This window comes from Bos mutus, chromosome 5 (genome assembly GCF_027580195.1).
Source record: "Bos mutus isolate GX-2022 chromosome 5, NWIPB_WYAK_1.1, whole genome shotgun sequence".
NCBI lineage: Eukaryota > Metazoa > Chordata > Mammalia > Artiodactyla > Bovidae > Bos > Bos mutus.
The window spans coordinates 74397648-74421885 of record NC_091621.1 but is presented as its reverse complement, the minus strand read 5'-3'; the positions used below and the strand labels follow the sequence as shown (position 1 = coordinate 74421885).

At 38.2% G+C, this 24238-nt stretch overlaps 1 protein-coding gene across 1 annotated transcript in view; it reads left to right on the top strand.

The window, feature by feature from the left end:
- Window positions 1-9048: 9048 nt before the first annotated feature.
- LOC102268072 (ovostatin homolog 2-like) overlaps window positions 9049-24238 on the top strand; it is a 64973-nt gene continuing 49783 nt past the window's right edge. The window contains exon 1 of the mRNA XM_070370132.1: window positions 9049-9159. Coding sequence (XP_070226233.1) covers window positions 9049-9159 — 111 coding nt within the window. The remainder of the gene's footprint in view (window positions 9160-24238) is intronic.

Sequence of the window (24238 nt, the reverse complement as noted above, 5' to 3'; positions counted from 1 at the left end):
GAGAACACCAGCTAGGAGGTCTCAGAGACACATTTTTCTAACTTAATTCCCTGCTTTTGGTTAAAGGTAAATGGAAGAAAAGTTATGACCAACCTATATAGCATATTAAAAAGCATAGACATTTCTTTGCCAACAAAGGTCCATCTAGTCAAGGCTATGGTTTTTCCAGTGGTCATGTATGGATGTGAGAGTTGGATTTTGAAGAAAGCTGAGTGCCGAAGAATTGATGCTTTTGAACTGTGGTGTTGGTGAAGACTCTTGAGAGTCCCTTGGACTGCAAGGAGATCCAACCAGTCCATTCTAAAGGAGATCAGCCCTGGGATTTTTTTTGGAAGGAATGATGCTAAAGCTGAAACTTCAGTACTTTGGCCACCTCATGCGAAGAGTTGACTCATTGGAAGAGACTCTGATGCTGTGAGGGATTGGGGGCAGGAGGAGAAGGGGACGACAGAGAATGAGATGGCTGGATGGTATCACCAACTCGATGGACGTGAGTCTGAGTGAACTTCGGGAGATGGTGATGGACAGGGTGGCCTGGTGTGCTGCGATTCATGGGGTCACAAAGAGTTGGACACAACTGAGCGACTGAACTGACTAACTGAATTGAGATGAATATAAGTCATAGGATGTTAATCTGTTATATCCACATCATGATAACCATTGCTAAAATTCTATAAATCAGAAGATTTTCCAGAGAACATTGTTTGTATTTAGACTAAAATTAGTCCTTTGGCTCCCTGATTGGTGGGATGAACTCATTGGACTAGATGAAAAATGGTTGCCATTGTTGTTTAGTCACTAAGTTGTATCCGACTCTTTTGCCACCCCATGGACTGTAGCCCACCAGGCTCCTCTGTCCATGGGATTTTTCAGGCAAGAATACTGCAGTGGGTCGCCATTTCCTCCTCCAGGGTAACTGCCTGACCCTGGGATCCATATGACATCTGTGTCTCCTGTGTTGCAGGTGAATTCTCTACTGCTGAGTCATTGGAGAAGCCCATAACGCATACCAATGTCAAGAAACAATATATTTGGAACTTTACTGGTGGTCCAGTAGTAAAGAATCTACCTGTCAATGCAGGGGACATGGGTTTGATCTCTGGTCAAGGAAGATTCTATAAGCCACAGGACTGCTGAAGCCAACATACCCTAGAGCCCATGCTCTGAAACAAGAGAAGCTACCACCATGAAAAGCCTGCGCACAGAAACTAGAGAGTAGTCTCTGCTCACTGCAACTAAAGAAAGTCCTTGCACAGCAAAGAATACCCAGCACAGCCAAAAATAAATAAAAGTATTTTGAAAAATGGTGCTTGATCAGTTCTGCCATAACATAATTTATTCATTGAAAAATATTTATTGAGCAACTACCACGTTATGTCATTCTAGGTACAGAAAATATAAAAAAAAAAAAAAGTAGGTTTTTTTAGTGCCTGCCCTCATGAAGGTTATTTAAGTAGAGAAGAGAAATACAGCATTGTTCATTTCAAACTCAATGCAATACAGAGGAGAAATCACAGGTGGTGTCCTGGGTGGTTAAAAATATATATTAATGCATATATATGGAATTTAGAAAGACGGTAATGATGATCCTATATGCAGGCAGCAAGACAGACGCAGATGTAGAGAACAGACTTCTGGACTCAGTGGCAGAAGGCAAGTGTGGGACAATGTGAGAAAACAGCATTGAAACATGTACACTGTCATATGTAAAACAGATGACCAGTGCAAGTTCAATGCATAAAGCAAGGCACCCAAAGCCAGTGCTCTGGGACAGCCCAGAGTGATGGGGTGGGGAGGTATGTGAGAAGGGGATTTAGGATGGGGGACACGTGTGTACCCGTGGCCAATTCATGTTGATGTGTGGCAAAAAACATCACAATATTGTAAAGTAATTATCCTCCAATTAAAATAAATTTTAAGAGAAGAAAAAGAAACAAACAAAAAATATATATTGGTAGGGGATTATGCTAACTTGCAGATTTAGTTCAACAATATATCATTTTACATCTTGGGTGAAATGTAGAGGTTTTCTAGAGAATGAGGGATAAAGGCACCTTAGTTATAGAACACAGGATGGGTAAAAGTCTTGTGATGACAAAGATATTTTCATTTGAGGAACTGAAATAAGTCTAGCAGGTCTGAAGTCTTTTAAAATCCATTTGCTTTTCCTAGAGAATTTTGCTGAGTTCAGATTTTGTTATTATAAATCGGATCTTGAAAGACAAGCAAGTTCTATTCTAAAACAATGTAAATGAAATACATATAAAGCAGAGTGTCCATTCTCCACAACCTCAAAGGGACACAATTTTCTTGTTTAGAATCTTGACCTCTTTCAGCTATACTGGCTCCGTGCAAGGTCAACTCCCTCCTGCTCAGCAGCTACCACCTTCACGTTTAATCTTGACATTGCTAATTAATTTAATCTTGACATTGCTACTTAAGTAGAAAAAAGTCAATAGCCCCAGGTGTTATAATACAGAGGGAAATGAATGTGATTTGACTTAATATTGAAAGAGGAAATAATTTTATCCGGTTTTGGCTAACATTTTTTGTTTGGCTGCATGTTGCAAAGGCGTTGTCAGGATCAGGGTTTATATAAGATAGGATGAAGCAAAAACTAATTGTTTCAAAATATTAGCTTATTTCAGCCACAGACCAATTGTTTAGGAAAGATTTCAAAGATATAAACAGTAGGTACATGTCCATCCCAAATTAACTATCCCTTCTTCCCATCCTTCCCCCAGGCAATAGTAAGTTCACTCTCTAAGTCTGTGAGTCTCTTTCTGTTTTATAAGTTCATTTGTATCACTTCCTTTTAGATTCCACATATAAGGGATAGCATATGATATTTCTCCTCTTTGTGACTTTCTTCATTCAGTATGACAATCTCTAGGTACATCCATGTTTCTGCAAATGGCATTATTTTACCCTTTTTAATGGCTGGGTAATATTCCATTGTATATGTGTACCACATCATCTTTATCCATTCTTCTATTGATGGACAAATGTACACACATTTTTTAAATGGATAACCAACAAGGACCTACTGCACAGCATAGGAAACTCTGTGCTGAGTATGTACGGCTGAGTCCTTTTGCTATTCTCCTGAAACTTTCACAGCACTGTTAGTTGACTATGTTGTTGTTCAGTTGCTCAGTTGTGTCCAACTCTCTTCGACCCCATAGACTGCAGCACACCAGACTTCCCGCCCTTCACCATCTCTCAGAGTTTGCTCAAATTCATGTCCGTTGAGCCAATGATGCCATCCAACCATCTCATCCTCTGTCACCCTCTTCTTCTCCTGGCCCTCAATTTTCCCAGCATCAGGGTCTTTCCCAGTGAGTTAGCGGTTCAAGTCAAGTGGCCAAAGTATTGGAGCATCAGTCCTTCCAATGAGTATTCAGGGTTGATTTCCTTTAGGATTGATTGACAATACTCCAATACAAAATAAAAAGTTTTTATAAAGGATGTGGACAGATGGAGTCTACAATGTACATGGAGGAAAAACTGACTTAAATGTAGGAGGGACAGTTAATCTTCTGACATAAAAAGAAGTTGAGGGAAAATGAATACAAATAAATTTGAAAGTTTATGAGAGATGTGGAGTGAAATTATATGTGATATTCTCAATTTTGATGCAAAAGGATAAAATCTTGAAAAAGTAAAATCATTTCACATGTAATGCTCAGTGACTTGCCAAGCTGGGCACCAAAAAGTCTTGCTCTTCAAGGGATTAATTTGTGTAGTATTATTTCTTCAAAACTAGGTCATGATTAAAAATAAGAGTCCATTATTCTTGGCCAGGGCTAACTAGAAAAATAAGGATTTTATAAGAAAAAATAATATCCTGTTTCTTTCTCTTTGTTTGATGTGGGAGAATAGGTTGGTACCTTTTCTCTTTACTTCTTTATATTACTTTAAACACATCACAGGTCTCTAAAAGACAAAAGGAAGTACAGATCTTTAAAAGCCCTTCAATAAAGGACCTTAGTGATTTGTTGACACTAGAATGTTTTCTAATCCCAAATAAGTGCTTGCTTATCTATACAATCTTTAGTTTATAAAGCAAAATGCCTGGCTTCCTAAGACCTTGATTACACTTGGATTTTTTTTGTTAATCCTGTTCCATGGAGTTGGTAAGGAAGAAATTTCCCCTTGTTTGTGTTGGAATAAATTAATCAAATATAGTTGTACTAATGGACACAATTCCAGGCCAATTAGCCAGAGTCAAAGCCACAGCAAACAACTGATTCTCCTTCCTGGAACAATGCAAGTCACTGACCCAGTAACAAGTAAATGGCCTCTTGTTTCCCTAAACAATCAATCCCCTCTGTCTCTAGGAATATCAGTTAATCTAACTACATAGATAAGATGTATAAACATAGAAAGACTCATAGAAAGTATGTATTATACAATGACCATATTCTACAAAAGCAGAGATGAGGCCAGGAGAATTTTACTAAAGTCCAGTCTATTACCTCACCTTGCATGTCTCAGTGTCTATTGAGTTTTTACTATGTACCAAAGATTGTTCTAAGCACTTTGTCTCTAATAACACATTTAATCCTCATAAGACTGCTCTAAGATTGGTACTGTTATTTTCCTCATCTTGCAGATGAAGAAATTTGTTCCCAAGAGTGGCTGGGACTCTGTGCTTCCACTGTAGGGGGTATGAATTCCATCCCTGGTTGGGAAACTAAGATTCCGAATGCCACATGGCATGGCCAAAAAATGAGTAAAAGTAAAATAGACATCTACTTTAGAAAAAAACTGAAGTTGATTCAGTTCCATAGTCTTTAAAGAAGAAGAATACAATTAGATAAGTTGGTACAAAATTTGTCCCAGACTTACCTGAATTGATCAATATCACAAACCTTCACCCTGGAAAGCATTCAGATCAGCCTCAGCTCACTGGCCAAGGCTGTTAAGAAAGTTAGAGTTATCAACTATACTGCAATAAAATATTTTTTTAAAAGAAGGTGAGAATTGCCTTAGCCTTCCTCCTTGTGAACCTGTGCAGTCATCAACACATCCTCTTATACCTGGATTGATGCCTTAGGGCAAGTATAATACAAAAGTCTGTAAAGGAACTTAAGAAAAAAAGACTCTGGCTTCCTAAGAAAGATCCTGGTGGTCTATGGATTTGTTTAGTTCGTTGGATCTAAAACCCTGGGAAGGGCGTAGATGAGATCAGTACTTTAAATTGGCCTCATCTCACTGCTTGGCGCTCTGTTGATAGATGCGTTAATTAGATACTAGGGGACTTCCCTGGAGAAAGCAATGGCACCCCACTCCAGTACTCTTGCCTGGAAAATCCCATGGATGGAGGAGCCTGGTAGGCCGAAGTCCATGGGGTCGAGAGGAGTCGGACACAACTGAGCGACTTCACTTTCACTTTCATGCATTGAGAAGGAAATGGCAACCCACTCCAGTGTTCTTGCCTGGAGAATCCCAGGGATGGGGGAGCCTGGTGGGCTGCCGCCTATGGGGTCGCACAGAGTCGGACACGACTGAGGTGACTTAGCAGCAGCAGGGGACTTCCCTAGTGGTCCACTGTTTAACACTTTGAGCCCCCAACGCAGGGGGGCCTGGATTGATCTCTGGTCACGGAACTAGATCCCATATCCTGCAACTAAAGATCCTACATACTCCAACAAAAGTTTAAGATCCCACAGGCCACAACTAAGACCTAATGCTGCTAAATAAATGACTATTTAATTAAATACTGAAGAGAAAAATTTGGTCCCAGTTCCTAGTGATCAGTTTAATCAGAGTGGCCCACTAAAGTAGCATATTTGTGAGAAAATTCATCAGAAACTAAGATGGTATAGAAATAAGGGATGGATATTGCTGAGACAGTTGTGCCTAAGTCCTTGGTGTTTTTGCATGTCTAATAGTCAGATGAATATCAACTTTCATTCTGGGATATCTTTGGATAGCATCACCGACTCAGTGGACACAAACTTGGGCAAACTCTGAGAGACAGTGAAGGACATAGAGGCCTGGCATGCTGCAGTCCATGTGGTCACAAAGAATCAGACATGACTTAGCGACTGAAAAGCAACAACAAAAATCTTTTCAAGGACACTTGTAGAAAAAACAGACCTGGACATAGAGGGTATTTCTTTTTTTAGGAGCAGGAAGCTGATTTGTTTGTTTTCCATTATAAAAGACAATCTTTGAATCAGTTCTAATGAGATGGATGAAACTGGAACCTGTTATACAGAGTGAAGTAAGCCAGAAAGAAAAACACCAATACAGTATACTAACGCATATATATGGAATTTAGAAAGATGGAAACAATAACCCTGTGTACGAGACAGCAAAAGAGACACCGATGTATAGATCAGTCTTATGGACTCTGTGGGAGAGGGAGAGGGTGGGGAGATTTGGGAAAATAGCATTGAAACATGTATAATATCATGTATGAAACGAGTCGCCAGTCCAGGTTCGATGCACGGTACTGGATGCTTGGGGCTGGTGCACTGGGACGACCCAGGGGGGGAGGAAGGGAGGAGGGTGGAGGGTTCAGGATGGGGAACGCGGGTATACCTGTGGCAGATTCATTTTGATATTTGGCAAAACTAATACAATATTGTAAAGTTTAAAAATAAAATAAAATTAAAAGAAAAAAAAAGACAATCTGACCTTCTAGGGCAAAAATCAGGCAAGTTTCCTTGCAGCCCAATATTTTTAATGTGTTTCATAAGCTTTTGATTCCAATTACCTATATGTACAGCAGTCACGTGACTGGCTGAGCCAGCTCCAGCAGAACTAGGGCATTGATGGTAAATGTCATGGGAAGCTCAAACGTGAAACATACTGTTTGCTGTTCTGAGGATAATAAGGTCCACTGTCTCTGAACCAAGAGTCTAGGTATAGTCAGAGTACATGAAATTGTGGTAAGCTGATGTGTTAGCTTGTATGCTGCAGGTGGAGGCTTCCTCAGACCCTTCACAGTCAGAGAGAAAGAAGTTGAGTTTTCATAGCTAGGGAGTGTCCAGCTTTTTAGGGCTTCATAGATCAGGCTTTGGTCCCATTTTTTGCTCCTACAAACTTTGATTGGCTTCTGCAGTACAGAAAATTAAAATTAGAGTCAACAGAACATTTATAATACAGGTTGTATAAAATTTAAAGTGCTCCATATGTTTACTGTTAAATAGAAATGAATAAAATAAAAGGACCCAAAGGCCAGAAACCCAACTAAAGCTCTGCTGAGCCAGCAATATACTTTGTCTGCATCTACCTGGATCTTCTTGCAAAGGTGTCATGTAGGCTGGTAGGGATATGAGAGAATTCCACATAATCTGTTTAGAGTCCTGGAGAAGATTGCTGGGCTTCTGACGGTCACAATCAGGATTTTGCTCAAGTATTAGAACAAAGATTCCTTCTTCCCCAAGACAGCCTTCTTTTAAGTTTGTCTAAACAGTCACTGTAGCTTTGAAGTCTGTTCAAACTAGACTTATGAAAGCACTCCAGGGATCTGAGGGGATTTTAGGAGAGGTCTCAGCACAATGTCTGTTCTTTCTGATTCAGATGCTGCTTTGTGAGCATATAACAACTTTCCAAGTTGGCATTGCAGGGAATAAGCAGACTTTTGTATACCGAAGAAATAAGGAAGGAAGGGTGAATAAGCAAACAGAAGACTCAGGGACAGAGAAATATGTGATGCTACAGACTAGGCCAGACACGGGGCTTTGGTGCTTTGTCAAAAATCATGCAACTGCATAGATCTGGGAGTTGGATTCACCCACAGGAGGTGGAAGTCCAATCACCATGCTTGCTTTACGTTGATAAATCATAGTCTCCTATCTTCTATCATGCCCTGAAACATATTAGCATCTTTTTTATTGCTGTATAGTTGACTCACAATATTATATTAGCTTCAACATAGTATGAAATTTTCATAGATCATATGTCATGTAAAGGTATTATAAAATATTGAATATGCTCCCAGTACTATACAATATATCCTTGTAACATTTATTTTATACTTAATAGTTTGTTCCTCTTAATCCCCTTCACATATTTTGGTCATCCCCCCACACTGCTGTCCTCTGGTAACCACTAGTTTGTTATCTGTGAATCTGTTTCTTTTTTTGTTATATTCCTCCTTTTTATTTTTTAGATTCACATTTAAGTGACAACATAGAGTATCTGTCTTTCTCTTTCTAACTTATTCTTTCACATCTTCTAGGTCCATCCATGTTGTCACAAATGGCAAGGTTTCATTCTTTTTATGGCTGAGTAATAGTCCATTGTATATATAAACCACATCTTCTTTATCCATTTATCTGCTAATGGACATTTAGGTTGCTTCTACATCTTATTTATTGTAAATAATGTCAATATGAGTATCTGGTACATATAGCTTTTCAAATTAGTGTTTTCACTTCCCTTGATTAAATACCTGGGGATGGAGTTGCTGGATCATACAGTAGCTCTTTTTTTTTTTTTTTTTTTGAGGAATCTCCATACTGTTTTCCATAGTTGCTTCACCAATTTACCTTCCCATCAACAATTTTACTAGGACTCCCTTTTCTCCATATCCTCACTAACACCTTCTTATTTCTTTGGTTATAGCCATTCTGACAGGTGTGAGGTGATACCTCACTGTGGTTTTTATTTGCAATTCCCTGGTGATTAGTGATGTTGAGCATCTTTTCACATGTCTGTTAACTATGTGTATTTCTTTGGAGAAATGCCCATTCTGATCCTCTGCCCATTTTTTAATTGGATTGTTAGGTTTTTTGATATTAAGTTATATGAGTTCACTATGTATTTTGGATATTAATCCAACTTGGAAATATCTTCTCCCATTTAGTAGGTTCCCTTTTCATTATGTTGATGATTTCCTTCACTGTGCAGAAGCTTTTCAGTTTGATTAGGTCCTACTTGTTCATTTTTGCTTTTGTTTCACTAATATCTTAAAAAGATATAATGCCCTATGAACTTCACTTAAAATGTATATTGAAAACTATTAAAAGAGCACTGCAACTTGCAAAACAGTTTTGAATGTTATGGAATTCTCCCAGGGGACATTTGGCAATGGCTCAAGACATTCTGGACAGTCATAACTGGGGGATATGCTTCGAGCAGCTAGTGAATAGAGACGACAACTCTGCTAAACATCTTGAAATACACCAGCCGCTTCACACAGTAAAGAATTATCCAGCCCCAAATGTCAATAGTGCCAAGATTGATATATTCTCTTCTAATGTATCAAAGGACTAAAGAAATGCCCTGTCAAGTCATATGTATTCACTTGGCCTTTTTATTATCCATTTGTTTCTCCCCCTACTATTTTTTTTCTTTTAAATCACTCATCTACAGGTGGGCATTGTGTGATTAGAAATTTCTTGGCAACTCTAACAATCAGTCAGTGATGCAGGAGACAAACATCTGAGAATAAGAAGGGCAGTGTCACTTATCAAGTTGATTGTTCCCTTCTGAGGAAAAGATGATTTCCTTTTCAGTGGATTGCAACATCAGGAACTGAAGAGTTTTGTTTATTTTAAAACATAATTCACTGCCTATACATTGCTAGTCTTGGGCAATCCTCTGATTTGTAGTGTTGGCTTAAACAATTCAGAGACGTGGACTAGAAGTTCAAGATATTCTCAGGAACACTGACATACACTTTAAACATCTGTCCCTTTAAATGGACTATCATTAATTATGCAGCTGGGAAAATCAAGAAAATGTTTTATTGTTGTTTAGAGAAAACTTGTAATATATAAATCATATAAAGCCAAAACGGCCTTTCAAGTCATGGCTTCAGATTCAACCCAATGGTTCTAGGGAACTAAACCAATATTGCCCCATGTCTGATCAAATTCACCCAGCTGGAAAAGCAGAGTAGCCAGATCTTCACCTGTATTTCTCTTGCTATTGGCTGTCTTCTTTACCTTTGTATGGGGTTGGCCAAAGTTGTTTGTTCTGAAAAATACTACGGAAAAACCCAAACAAACATTTTGGCCAACCCCTAACTACTTTCCTGTATAATTTTAGCAATACCCAGGATATTATGGACTTCCCTGGTGCCTCAATGGTAAAGAATCCACCTGATAATGCAGGAGATATGGATTCAATCCCTGGATCAGGAAGATTCACCCAGAGAAGGAAATGGCAATCCATTCCAGTATTCTTTATTCTTGTCTGGAAAATCCCATGGACAAAGGAGCTGGGCGGGCGACAGGCCATGGGGTCACAAAGAGTTGGACACTACTTAGCAACTAAACAACAACAACATCCAAAATATTAAACATCATTTGTATTTGTATTTGATTCCCAAATTGATATCCACATCTCCAGCATTTTTCAGAGCACCAGATTTATTATTTCAGCCCTCTACTGTGTATCACCTCTTTAGAATACTAATGTCACCTCTTAATTAATATATATCAAATTATCACTTCGTCTATATATTTATTTTGTTTTCCCTGTCTTGCAGGGAATTGCAATAGTATTTACTCCTAGTGTCCATCTCACCCTCTCCCTCTCCTTAATCCCCAAATCAAAATTGCTTCAAATTCTAACAACAAGAGTAAAGAAACATGTATCTTGAGACATATTGCCATTGTTCAGGGTATTACCTCTTTAACCTAGGGTAGTCTTTGAGCAAACTCACTGTGGTAATTATGAAGATACTTAAGAGGATATATTTAGATGTGACTTTAGCCACATTATTTCATATAATTTTACATCAGACTTCCTGCCACTTTCTAATATCACAGAATAAAGTGATGATATGTTTAAAAGAAATATGTTGTTTGTTATGGCCTTAGTTATATTTTCAAACAGACTTTCTCCCAGTCTATTTTGCTAGAGGCCAGTCTAAATTTCTTTCTAGCTCTTTCTTTCTGCCTTTGACAGTAAATATCAAGCATAGTATTGATAACATATATGATTCTGTTTCCACTACTTTACTCTCATTCCCGTATGTTTTTCATGGAGTACAGAGTTGTTATGTCCATTACTCTTCAAACTAACATCAGACTCCTTAGTGCAAGAAAAAACTTTTCACAAGTCAATCACAATGTTTTCAATAGGCTTGTTGAATGTCATTTCATACACTATCTTTTCTTCAATAAAGGAGAACTTACTATTATTTTTAAAATACACACAATGTTCGATAATAATTTCATCATTTTCTTTCCTGAGCTGTTACTTCAGTTGCTATGCTACCTAGAAAATTCCTAATCATGTTAATAGTCCCAATTCAAAACTTCCTAATCAAATTCTTTTCAACTTCCCATTTGTCATTTTAACATGATTCCACTGAGCGTTGCTCATAGTTTCAATATAGGATAGTCTTTGTATCACACAGCATTGTAATTTATGTTTAAATATTGTGCTGAGTGGACAGTGATCTATTCTAGGAAAAGAAATAGTCTTATTCATCTGTTTATCATCAAGGCCAGGTTCAATACTGTGTCACACCCCACCTCTAACCAACCAGAACACATTTCCTTAGCAGCCTGTAGTTCCTTCTCTTCTGTAACATTTACTATGGTTGTAATGAAATAATTAATTGTACAATTAGTTCTTTAACCTCCACCTTTTCTAATAGAATAACTACAAAAATTTGTGTTCGCCTCATAATTCCCACCATCTACCATATTTCTAGCAAATAATAGATACTCAGTAAGCACGTACTGAATAAACAAGTGACTAGAGATAGTTCCATAGCAGCAAACAACAATGACCTAAATAACACTGAGTCTGTCACGTGATGATGAAATAATATCCATCATATATCCCTTTATTCAGCAGAAACATAAAGAGAATTTAGAGCAGAGTACATTAATCCATGTCCTTTCATATTTTTATACATAAACATTGTTTGATCTCACTTAATTTGATTATTAAAAGAAATTCCTCCCAATTACTCTCTGGGTGACCCTATGAAAATCTGTGTTTTTTTCTGATACTGGATTTTTCTTATCTATAAAATAAGAATAAATAAAGAACCTAAAATTGTATTTTTGAGAATTAAATGAGATACTATCAATATCAGTGCCTATCACTCTGTTAATTATTAAGAAATTATAATATCCCCCTCTTCAACAGATCCTCACTTTCTTCATTCTCACTTCCTTTCTCCCTGCCCTCTCTCATCTTCCCTCCTTCTTTCCTCTTTTTCTTTCTTCCCTTCTCTACTAGAAGTAAACTACTTTAAAGAGCTGTGTCTTACTCATCTTGTTATCTCTAGAACCTCACTATTTCCTTGCTGATACATAGCAAGTACGCAATAGATGCTGGATTCCTATCTGAATTTTTTGGAATAAGGACCCATTAACCATGTAAATCAGATAAATTTATTTAAGGATATGTTAATCAAATAAAGTCATGTTTGGGGAAAGAGATATTATAAAAAATTCTAGTTTCCAAGGAGATTTAAAAGAATTGTGCAAAACATATGTTTGTCATCAATAACTAGCCTTGATTAAAGTTAAAATGAATAGAGTCATTTACTCAGCATAAAATATTCACATTTGGAAAAACACAAATATTTTAGAGAAGTTGCATGATTTTAGATTCACCAGCCTTGGGAATAAAGAATTGGTTGCTTTGACTTACAAACAGTCTGCCTTGTGGTTCTGTTTAACTTGAACACTGATGAGTTGAGCTTCACTTGTTTTGGAAACTAGTGATTTGTGAGTAGGAGAAACAGAGTACAGAGAGTGGTTCTAATAATAAGCCCAAGGGGCGATCAGAGGAAAGAGTATTGGTCAAACACAGAGACCAACAGTTTGAGATTCCAGTGGAAAGAAATTAAATATTAAAACTGGCAGGGCCGAATAACAGTTGAAGATTAGCCCCGTTTGTAGCAGGGATTTTAAAAGAGTTGGCATCTTAAGCAGGGTTAGAGAAAAGGCAGACTGAAAACAAAAGTCTCAAATTGAAATGGGGAGTCGAGAGAAGCTGCAATTCTACTGAGAGAACATGATCCGAGTTTTCAAGCACACAGTACTGTGCTGAAATTGGAAATGCGGTCAGCTGAGGACCCTGTTCTGACCTTCCCTGGCCTCAGAGCCCCGTTCCACCTCCTCATGGATTATAGTTGGTTTTGTTGTTCTTTCCTTTGTGTTTGCTCCTGCAGTATTGTAGATCTATTTCTAAAAGACTGAAATCAATTTCAATCTTTCATTACCCAATGCATCATTCTTCAAGCCAGATGCATTAACTCCATCAATACTTGACATGAAAAGGATGTTAACAGCAACAACCAAAAAAAGAAGACAAATAGGGGAATTAACACACTGAGGGTAAGAGGTCACCAGTTTCTCTGGTATGACTCATGTTCCTTGTAGAAATATTTTGCAATAATGATGGTAAAGCACTTATTTGGGGGAGGGGGTGTCAAGAAGTGACTAGTATGTGTGTACGCCTGTGCATGCATGCCAAGTCACTTCAGTTGTGCATGTCTGACTCTGTGACTCTATGGACTGCAACCCACCAGATTCCTCTATCCATGGGATTCTCCAGGCTAGAATAGTGGAGTGGGTTATCTTGCCCTCCTCCAGGAGATCTTCACCACCCATGAATCGAACCTTCCTCTCTTATGTCTCCTACATTGGCAGGCAGGCTCTTTACCACTAGCATCACCTGGGAAGCTCAGTGTGTGCGTATACACTCACACATATTTATCACATTTTCTTGCATTTTTTTTTCCTATTTAGGGTAGGAAAGGATATTGACCATTATAAAAACCTAAGAAAAGTATAGTAGGAGCTCCTCTGATGGTCTAGTGGTTAAGATTCCACACTTCCAATGCAAGGTGGGTGGATTCCATCTCTGGTGGAAGTGCTAAGTTCCCTCATGCCACGATGTGCCAAAAAAAAGTCAGCAACAACAGAAAATTATAGTGAATGTTGCACATATATCAACATTTTAAATGTTGTATTCCATATCATGAAATTATAGAAAAATGAATTTCAATTATCTGTAAAATGAGCCTATATTGAGATATTTATTTGCATCTGGATTTTGGCAATATCAGATAATGCTGCTTCTCTCAGAAGCCTGGAATATTTACCTTTGGGGATTTGAAATGATTAATAGCTGTTTGGACAGGTATTCTTCCAAGTGCTGATTCCTGTGGATTAATGCTTTTGATACTGCAGTGAGCCCTGGGAGTGAGGAACTAAATTAATAGAATCCTAAGTGTCACACAAGTGCTTTCTTTGTTTTCCTCTTTCTTCCTGTCCACCTGTACTGCTGATTCCAAAAACAGATCAGCATCTGGTGAACTTAAGAAGGAAGTTGTAGGTAAAGTGACACCCCCCACCTCCCGGAAACGTAATGGGAGAGGAGATCTAAATGTGATTGGAGAGTCCCATTATATTTGCTCCAAAAAGCAATTGATCCTTCATTGTGTGACTATATAAAACAACAGTATACAGAGAGATGCAGAGTAGAAGGAAGAAAAGAAAGCAAAGAGTTGAGACAGCTGACTTCTAATAAAGACAGACAGAAAGAGGAGAATATCTTGAAGTCTTAATTGTTCAGACACTGGGGTAAAATGGTGCCCATTATTTTTATGAGCACCTTTTTGCTTCATTTTACTGTTTCTGAGACTTTGAACCCGTAAGGAATATTATATTACTATTCATATGAAAGTACTGGCAAAGTGACCTTATGAAATATGCTGTGTTAAAATTAGATTGTATTTTGCCATTTCAATTTCTGAGACAGAGTGCTGATTTACCTTGTAAATCTTAAACAGGTGTATGAAGGGAACTGACTTTATTTTTTCTTGATAGCTTTCTATATACTCAAGTTTATTGTAATGTCATGAAAAGTGTGTATGTTTCAGAAATATGTCAATAAGCTAAAATTGTTTTATGCATGTTCTGCATTTCTCTTACCCTTGTTTAGAGTGTTGATTACTTTGTTTGCATAGGCAATATATCCTATGGGTCCCCTCTGTGATTCAAAGTCATTCTACAGAACAAGCTTGTCTCCACCTTTTAAACCTGAATGAATCTGTGTCCTTGAGTGTTGTCTTAGAATATGATGGATCCAATAGCACTATTTTTGACTAGACTGTGGAAGAGGAAAACTTCCATTCTTGTGCAAATTTTGAGGTAAGGTGCAGAATTTGACATTTCAGAATTTCAGATGGGAAAATGGAATTACTACTTAAAAATGAGTTTTGTGTCTGTTTCTCCATTGCTGGCTTGTAAATAAATTCTTCAGTACCATTTTTCTAGATTCCGTATATATGTGTTAGAATGGCCATGGGGAGAGGAGGTAGAGGGTGAGATGTATGGAAAGAGTAACATAGAAACTTACACTACCATATGTAAAATAGATAGCCAACAGGACTTTGCTGTATGGCTCAGGAAACTCAAACAGGGGCTCTGTATCAACCTAGAGGGGTGGGATGGAGAGGGAGATGGAAGGGAGATACATGTATACCTATGGATGGTTCATGTTGAGGTTTGACAGAAAACAGCAAAATTCTGTAAAGCAATTATCCTTCAATTAAAAATAAATAAATCTGGGGGGAGGAGCCAAGATGGCGGAGGAGTAGGACGGGGAGAACACTTTCTCCCCCACAAATTCATCAAAAGAGCATTTAAACGTCCAGTAAATTCCACAAAACAACTTCTGAATGCCGGCAGAGGACATCAGGCACCCAGAAAAGCAACCCAACTCTTCGAAAGGAGGTAGGAAAAAATATTAAAAAAAAACAAAAAAAAAAAAGAGACAAAGAGGGAGGGACGGAGTTCCGTCCCGGAAGGGAATCTTAAAAAGAGAGGTTTCCAAACATCAGGAAACCTTCTCACTGCGAATCTGTGCCGAGCTTTGGAAGCACAGAGGGCAACATAACAGGGAGAAAAAATAAATAAACAATTTAAAACTCGCAGATTGCGAGCCCTACGGTAACTCCCCCAGCAGAGAAGCAGCGCAGACGCCTGCATCCGCCATTAGCAAACCGGGCTGGGCAGGGAGGCGCGGCGTGGGCTGCATCGCTGAGAGTAAGAATCTGGCCTGAATACCCTGAGCGCTATCTGAGCGAAATAATTTGGGCTAGCAAACCAGACTGTGGGATACCCACCACGCGAAAAGCCAGCCCTAACCTAAGACCGCCAGGCCCGCGCACGGAACAAAGGACTGAACAGAGATAGCCGGCTGCAGACCTTCCCCCTCCGGTGACAGGCAGCCAGAGCGGAAGGGGGCAATCGCAGCCCCAGAGAGACATTATCTATAAAATTGTAAGCAGGCTTCTTTGCTAACTAAAACTTCTTGGGGGTCTGGACGGTCAACATCTGCCTGAGAAGGTGCGCCGGTTTTACATCCAGATAACCGAGTGGCGGGGAGGCGATAAGTCGCAGCATTGGCGCTCGCCTGGGAAGAGCAAATTGGCGCTCGGACCTGGGAAGAGCACAAAACGCAGGCCCAACTGAGTCTGCGCCTCTGAGGACTACCCGAGTGCCTGAACCTGAGCGGCTTGGACCTGGGAGGTGCATGCAGCCCAGGGCCAGCCTCGGATTGTTCCCGGCGGAACAACCCAGAGTCCGAGCAGTGTGGACAGGAGGCTACACGCGCCCGTGAGCGGGCAGACCCAGGGTGGCTGAGGCACTGCGAGCCCACGCCAGTGTTATTTGTTTGCAGCATCCCTCCCTCCATCCCCACACAGCGACTGAACAAGTAAGCCTAAAAAAAAAAAAAAAAAAAAAAAAAGTGTCCTCCACCGTGCCCTTTGAGTCAGGCGGAAACCAGATACTGAAGAGACTAGCAAACGGAAGAAGATATAACAGAGGGAAACGCCTTGGAAGCTACAGGCAATAGATCAAAACCCTGTGGTTACTACGGACTACATAGGAAGGGGCCTATAGATCTTGAGAAATATAAATCTGACCAAGGAACTAGCCAAAAATGAACTGAACCCACAACACCCACAAAAAAAAAAACACAAAAAGTCCTAGATATATTTTTATTATTTTTACGATCATTCTTTTTTTTTTTTTTTTTTTTTTAAAAAAAAAAAAAAATTTTAAGTCCTCTATTGTTCCTTTAATTTTCACTTTTATAACCTATTACTTTGCAAAAAAAAAAAAAAAAAAAGACCCTATTTTTTTCTTCTTCAGCAAACTTCATATATATATATTTTATAATTTTTGACCTTGTTTTTTTTTTTTTTGTTTTTTTTTTTTTTTTCTTCTTTTCTTTAACATTGTATTTTTGAAATTCCAAACTCTACTCTAGATTTTTAATTTTAGCTTTTTGGTATATGTTATCAATTTTGTACCTATAGTTTATTTTTATATAATTTCTGTGACTTTTTTTTTCTTTTTTTTTCTTCTTCTCTGTTTCTTTCTCTTCTTCTTTTATATAACATTGTATATCTGAAATTCCAAACTTTACTCTAGATTTTTAATTTATGCTTTTTGGTATTTGATATCAATTTTGTACCTGTATTTTCTTTATAATTTTTGTGACATTGTTCGTATTTGTTTGTTTGTTTTCTCTCTTTATTTTTCTTCTTTTTTTTTTTTTTAACATCGTATTTTTGAAATTCCAAACTCTACTCTAGATTTTTAATTTTCGCTTTCTGGTATTAGTTATCAATTTTGTACCTGTACTTTCTTTATAATTTCATGACCTTGTTTGTTTTTGTTTGTTCGTTCTTTCTCTCTTTCTTTTCCTTCTTCTTTTCTTTAACATCGTATTTTTGAAATTCCAAACTCTACTCTAGATTTTTAATTTTGCTTTTATGTATTTGTTACCAATTTTGTACCTTTAAGGACCCAATCTTCAGGACCCATTTTTCACTAGGGAGTGAGATTACTGGCTTGACTGCTCTCTCTCCCTTTGGACCCTCCTTTTTCTCCACCAGGTCGCCTGTGTCTCCTCCCTAACCCCTCTCTACTCTACCCAACTCTGTGAATTTCTGTGTGTTCCAGATGGTGGAGAACACTTAGGAACTGATTACTGGCTGGATCTGTCTCCCTCCTTTTCATTCCCCCTTTTATCCTTCTGGCCACCTCTGTTACCTTCCTCCTCCTTCTCTTCTCTGTATAACCCGTGAACATCTCTGAGTGGTCCAGTTTGGAGTGCACATAAGGAAGTGACTACTGGCTAGCCCACTCTCTCCACTATTGATTCACCTCATCTCATTTGGGTCACCTCTAACTCCCTCCTCCCTCTTCTCTTCTCCATGTAACCCTGTGAACCTCTCTGAGTGACCCTCACTGTAGAGAAACTTATCATCTTTAATGTAGATGTTTTATCAATGGTGCTGTATAGAAGGAGAAGTTTTGAAACTACTGTAAAAATAAGACCGATAATCGGAAGCAGGAGACTTAAGTCCAAACCCTGACTCCAGGGAACTCCTGACTCCAAGGAACATTCATTGACAGGAGCTCATCAAATGCCTCCATACCGACACTGAAACCAAGCACCACACAAGGGCCAATAAGTTCCAGGGCAAGACATACCAAGCAAATTCTCCAGCAACAAAGGAACACAGCCCTGAGCTTAAAGATACAGGCTGCCCAAAGTCACCCCAAAACTATAGACATCTCATAACTCATTACTGGACATTTCATTGCACTCCAGAGAGAAGAAATACAGCTCCACCCACCAGAACGCCGACACAAGCTTCCCTAACCAGGAAACCTTGACAAGCCACCTGTACAAACCCACACACAGTGAGGAAACGCCATAATAAAGAGAACTCCACAAACTGCCAGAATACAGAAAGGACACCCCAAACTCAGCAATTTAAACAAGATGAAGAGACAGAGGAATACTCAGCAGATAAAGGAACAGGATAAATGCCCACCAAACCAAACAAAAGAGGAAGAGATAGGGAATCTACCTGATAAAGAATTCGAATAATGATAGTGAAATTGATCCAAAATCTTGAAACTAAAATGGAATCACAGATAAATAGCCTGGAGACAAGGATTGAGAAGATGCAAGAAAGGTTTAACAAGGACCTAGAAGAAATAAAAAGAGTCAATATATAATGAATAATGCAATAAGTGAAATTAAAAACACTCTGGAGGCAAACAAATAGTAGAATAACAGAGGCAGAAGACAGGATTAGTGAATTAGAAGATAGAATGGTAGAAATAAATGAATCAGAGAGGATAAAAGAAAAACGAATTAAAAGAAATGAGGACAATCTCAGAGACCTCCAGGACAATATTAAACGCTACAACATTGAATCATAGGGGTTCCAGAAGAAGAAGACAAAAAGAAAGACCATGAGAAAATACTTGAGGAGATAATAGTGGAAAACTTCCTAAAATGGGGAAGGAAATAATCACCCAAGTCCAAGAAACCCAGAGAGTACCAAACAGGATAAACCCAAGGAGAAACACCCCAAGACACATATTAATCAAATTAACAAAGATCAAACACAAAGAACAAATATTAAAAGCAGCAAGGGAAAAACAACAAATAACACACAAGGGAATTCCCATAAGGATAACAGCTGATCTTTCAATAGAAACTCTTCAAGCCAGGAGGGAATGGCAAGACATACTTAAAATGATGAAAGAAAATAACCTACAGCCCAGATTATTGTACCCAGCAAGGATCTCATTCAAGTATGAAGGAGAAATCAAAAGCTTTTTCAGACAAGCAAAAGCTGAGAGAATTCTGCACCACCACCAAACCAGCTCTCCAACAAATACTAAAGGATATTCTCTAGACAGGAAACACAAAAATGGTGTATAAACTCGAACCCAAAACAATAAAGTAAATGGCAACGGAACATACTTATCAGTAATTACCTTAAATGTAAATGGGTTGAATGCCCCAACCAAAAGACAAAGACTGGCTGAATGGATACAAAAACAAGACCCTACATATGTTGTCTACAAGAGACCCACCTCAAAACAGGGGACACATACAGACTGAAAGTGAAGGGCTGGAAAAAGATTTTCCATGCAAATAGGGACCAAAAGAAAGCAGGAGTAGCAATACTCATATCAGATAAAATAGACTTTAAAACAAAGGCTGTGAAAAGAGACAAAGAAGGTCACTACATAATGATCAAAGGATCAATCCAAGAAGAAGATATAACAATTATAAATATATATGCACCCAACACAGGAGCACCACAGTACGTAAGACAAATGCTAACAAGTATGAAAGGAGAAATTAACAATAACACAATAATAGTGGGAGACTTTAATACCCCACTTACACCTATGGATAGATCAACTAAACAGAAAATTAACAAGGAAACACAAACTTTAAACGATACAATAGACCAGTTAGACCTAATTGATATCTATAGGTCATTTCATCCCAAAACAATGAATTTCACCTTTTTCTCAAGCGCACATGGAACCTTCTCCAGGATAGATCACATCCTGGGCCATAAAGCTAGCCTTGGTAAATTCAAAAAAACAGAAATCATTCCAAGCATCTTTTCTGACCACAATGCAATAAGATTAGATCTCAATTACAGGAGAAAAACTATTAAAAATTCCAACATATGGAGGCTGAACAACACGCTGCTGAATAACCAACAAATCACAGAAGAAATCAAAAAAAGAAATCAAAATTTGCATAGAAACGAATGAAAATGAAAACACAACAACCCAAAACCTGTGGGACACTGTAAAAGCAGTCCTAAGGGGAAAGTTCATAGCAATACAGGCACACCTCAAGAAACAAAAAAAAGTCAAATAAATAACCTAACTCTACACCTAAAGCAACTAGAAAAGGAAGAAATGAAGAACCCCAGGGTTAGTAGAAGGAAAGAAATCTTAAAAATTAGAGCAGAAATAAATGCAAAAGAAACAAAAGAGACCATAGCAAAAATCAACAAAACCAAAAGCTGGTTCTTTGAAAGGATAAATAAAATTGACAAACCATTAGCCAGACTCATCAAGAAACAAAGGAGAAAAATCAAATCAACAAAATTAGAAACGAAAATGGAGAGATCACAACAGACAACACAGAAATACAAAGGATCTTAAGAGACTACTATCAACAATTATATGCCAATAAAATGGACAACGTGGAAGAAATGGACAAATTCTTAGAAAAGTACAACTTTCCAAAACTGGACCAGGAAGAAATAGAAAATCTTAACAGACCCATCACAAGCATGGAAATTGAAACTGTAATCAAAAATCTTCCAGCAAACAAAAGCCCGGTCCAGACGGCTTCACAGCTGAATTCTACCAAAAATTTAGAGAAGAGCTAACACCTATCCTGCTCAAACTCTTCCAGAAAATTGCAGAGGAAGGTAAACTTCCAAACTCATTCTATGAGGCCACCATCACCCTAATACCAAAACCTGACAAAGATCCCACAAAAAAAGAAAACTACAGGCCAATATCACTGATGAACATAGATGCAAAAATCCTTAACAAAATTCTAGCAATCAGAATCCAACAACACATTAAAAAGATCATACACCATGATCAAGTGGGCTTTATCCCAGGGATGCAAGGATTCTTCAATATCCGCAAATCAATCAATGTAATACACCACATTAACAAATTGAAAAATAAAAACCATATGATTATCTCAATAGATGCAGAGAAAGCCTTTGACAAAATTCAACATCCATTTATGATAAAAACTCTCCAGAAAGCAGGAATAGAAGGAACATACCTCAACATAATAAAAGCTATATATGACAAACCCACAGCAAACATTATCCTCAATGGTGAAAAATTGAAAGCATTTCCTCTAAAGTCAGGAACAAGACAAGGGTGCCCACTTTCACCATTACTATTCAACATAGTTTTGGAAGTTTTGGCCACAGCAATCAGAGCAGAAAAAGAAATAAAAGGAATCCAAATTGGAAAAGAAGAAGTAAAACTCTCACTATTTGCAGATGACATAATCCTCTACATAGAAAACCCTAAAGAGTCCACCAGAAAATTACTAGAAATAATCAATGACTATAGTAAAGTTGCAGGATATAAAATCAACACACAGAAATCCCTGGCATTCCTATACACTAATAATGAGAAAACAGAGAGAGAAATTAAGGAAACAACTCCATTCACCATTGCAACGGAAAGAATAAAATACTTAGGAATATATCTACCTAAAGAAACTAAAGACCTATATATAGAAAACTATAAAACACTGGTGAAAGAAATCAAAGAGGACACTAATAGATGGAGAAATATACCATGTTCATGGATTGGAAGAATCAATATAGTGAAAATGAGTATACTACCCAAAGCAATTTATAGATTCAACGCAATCCCTATCAAGCTACCAACAGTATTCTTCACAGAGCTAGAACAAATAATTTCACAGTTTGTATGGAAATACAAAAAACCTCGAATAGCCAAAGCGATCTTGAGAAAGAAGCATGGAACTGGAGGAATCAACCTACCTGACTTCAGGCTCTACTACAAAGCCACAGTTATCAAGACAGTATGGTACTGGCACAAAGACAGAAATATTGATCAATGGAATAAAATAGAAAGCCCAGAGATAAATCCACGCACATATGGACACCTTATCTTCGACAAAGGAGGCAAGAATATACAATGGATTAAAGACAATCTCTTTAACAAGTGGTGCTGGGAAATCTGGTCAACCACTTGTAAAAGAATGAAACTGGACCACTTTCTAACACCATACACAAAAATAAACTCAAAATGGATTAAAGATCTAAACGTAAGACCAGAAACTATAAAACTCCTAGAGGAGAACATAGGCAAAACACTCTCTGACATACATCACAGCAGGATCCTCTATGACCCACCTCCCAGAATATTGGAAATAAAAGCAAAATAAACAAATGGGACCTAATTAACCTTAAAAGCTTCTGCACATCAAAGGAAACTATTAGCAAGGTGAAAAGACAGCCTTCAGAATGGGAGAAAATAATAGCAAATGAAGCAACCGACAAACAACTAATCTCAAAAATATACAAGCAACTCCTACAGCTCAACTCCAGAAAAATAAACGACCCAATCAAAAAATGGGCCAAAGAACTAAATAGACATTTCTCCAAAAAGACATACAGATGGCTAACAAACACATGAAAAGATGCTCAACATCACTCATTATCAGAGAAATGCAAATCAAAACCACTATGAGGTACCATTTCACACCAGTCAGAATGGCTGCGATCCAAAAGTCTACAAATAATAAATGCTGGAGAGGGTGTGGAGAAAAGGGAACCCTCTTACACTGTTGGTGGGAATGCAAACTAGTACAGCCACTATGGAGAACAGTGTGAGATTCCTTAAAAAACTGGAAATAGAACTGCCTTATGATCCAGCAACCCCACTGCTGGGCATAACACACTGAGGAAACCAGAAGGAAAGAGACACGTGTACCCCAATGTTCATCGCAGCACTGTTTATAATAGCCAAGACATGGAAGCAACCTAGATGTCCATCAGCAGATGAATGGATAAGAAAGCTGTGGTACATATACACAATGGAGTATTACTCAGCCATTAAAAAGAATACATTTGAATCAGTTCTAATGAGGTGGATGAAACTGGAGCCTATTATACAGAGTGAAGTAAGCCAGAAGGAAAAACATAAATACAGTATACTAACGCACATATATGGAATTTAGAAAGATGGTAACAATAACCCGTGTATGAGACAGCAAAAGAGACACTGATGTATAGAACAGTCTTATGGACTCTGTGGGAGAGGAGAGGGTGGGAAGATTTGGGAGAATGACAATGAAACATGTAAAATATCATGTAGGAAACGAGTTGCCAGTCCAGGTTCGATGCATGATGCTGGATGCTTGGGGCTGGTGCACTGGGACGGCCCAGAGGGATGGTATGGGGAGGGAGGAGGGAGGAGGGTTCGGGATGGGGAACACATGTATACCTGTGGCGGATTCATTTTCATATTTGGCAAAACTAATACAATTATGTAAAGTTTAAAAATAAAATAAAATTGGAAGAATAAAAATAAATAAATAAATAAATAAATCTTTAAAAAATTAGTTTTAGAGAAATAACAAAACTTGATTTGGATAAGTTGTGGAGTCTGAGAAGGAAAATTGGAGAAATTTTGAGAGGCAAATAAAAAGACAAGTTATATATACAATAAAACTTGTGAAGTACTGCACTTTTCTCTTGCAGGGAATGGTAATAAGACAATATAACTGTTTTCTGATGGGTTTCCCTGGTGGCTCAGCGGTAAAGAACCCGCCTGCCAATACAGGAGACATGGGCTCGATCCCTGGGTCAGGAAGATCCCCTGGAGAAGGAAATGGCAACCCACTCCAGTATTCTTGCCTGGGAAATCCCACGGACAAA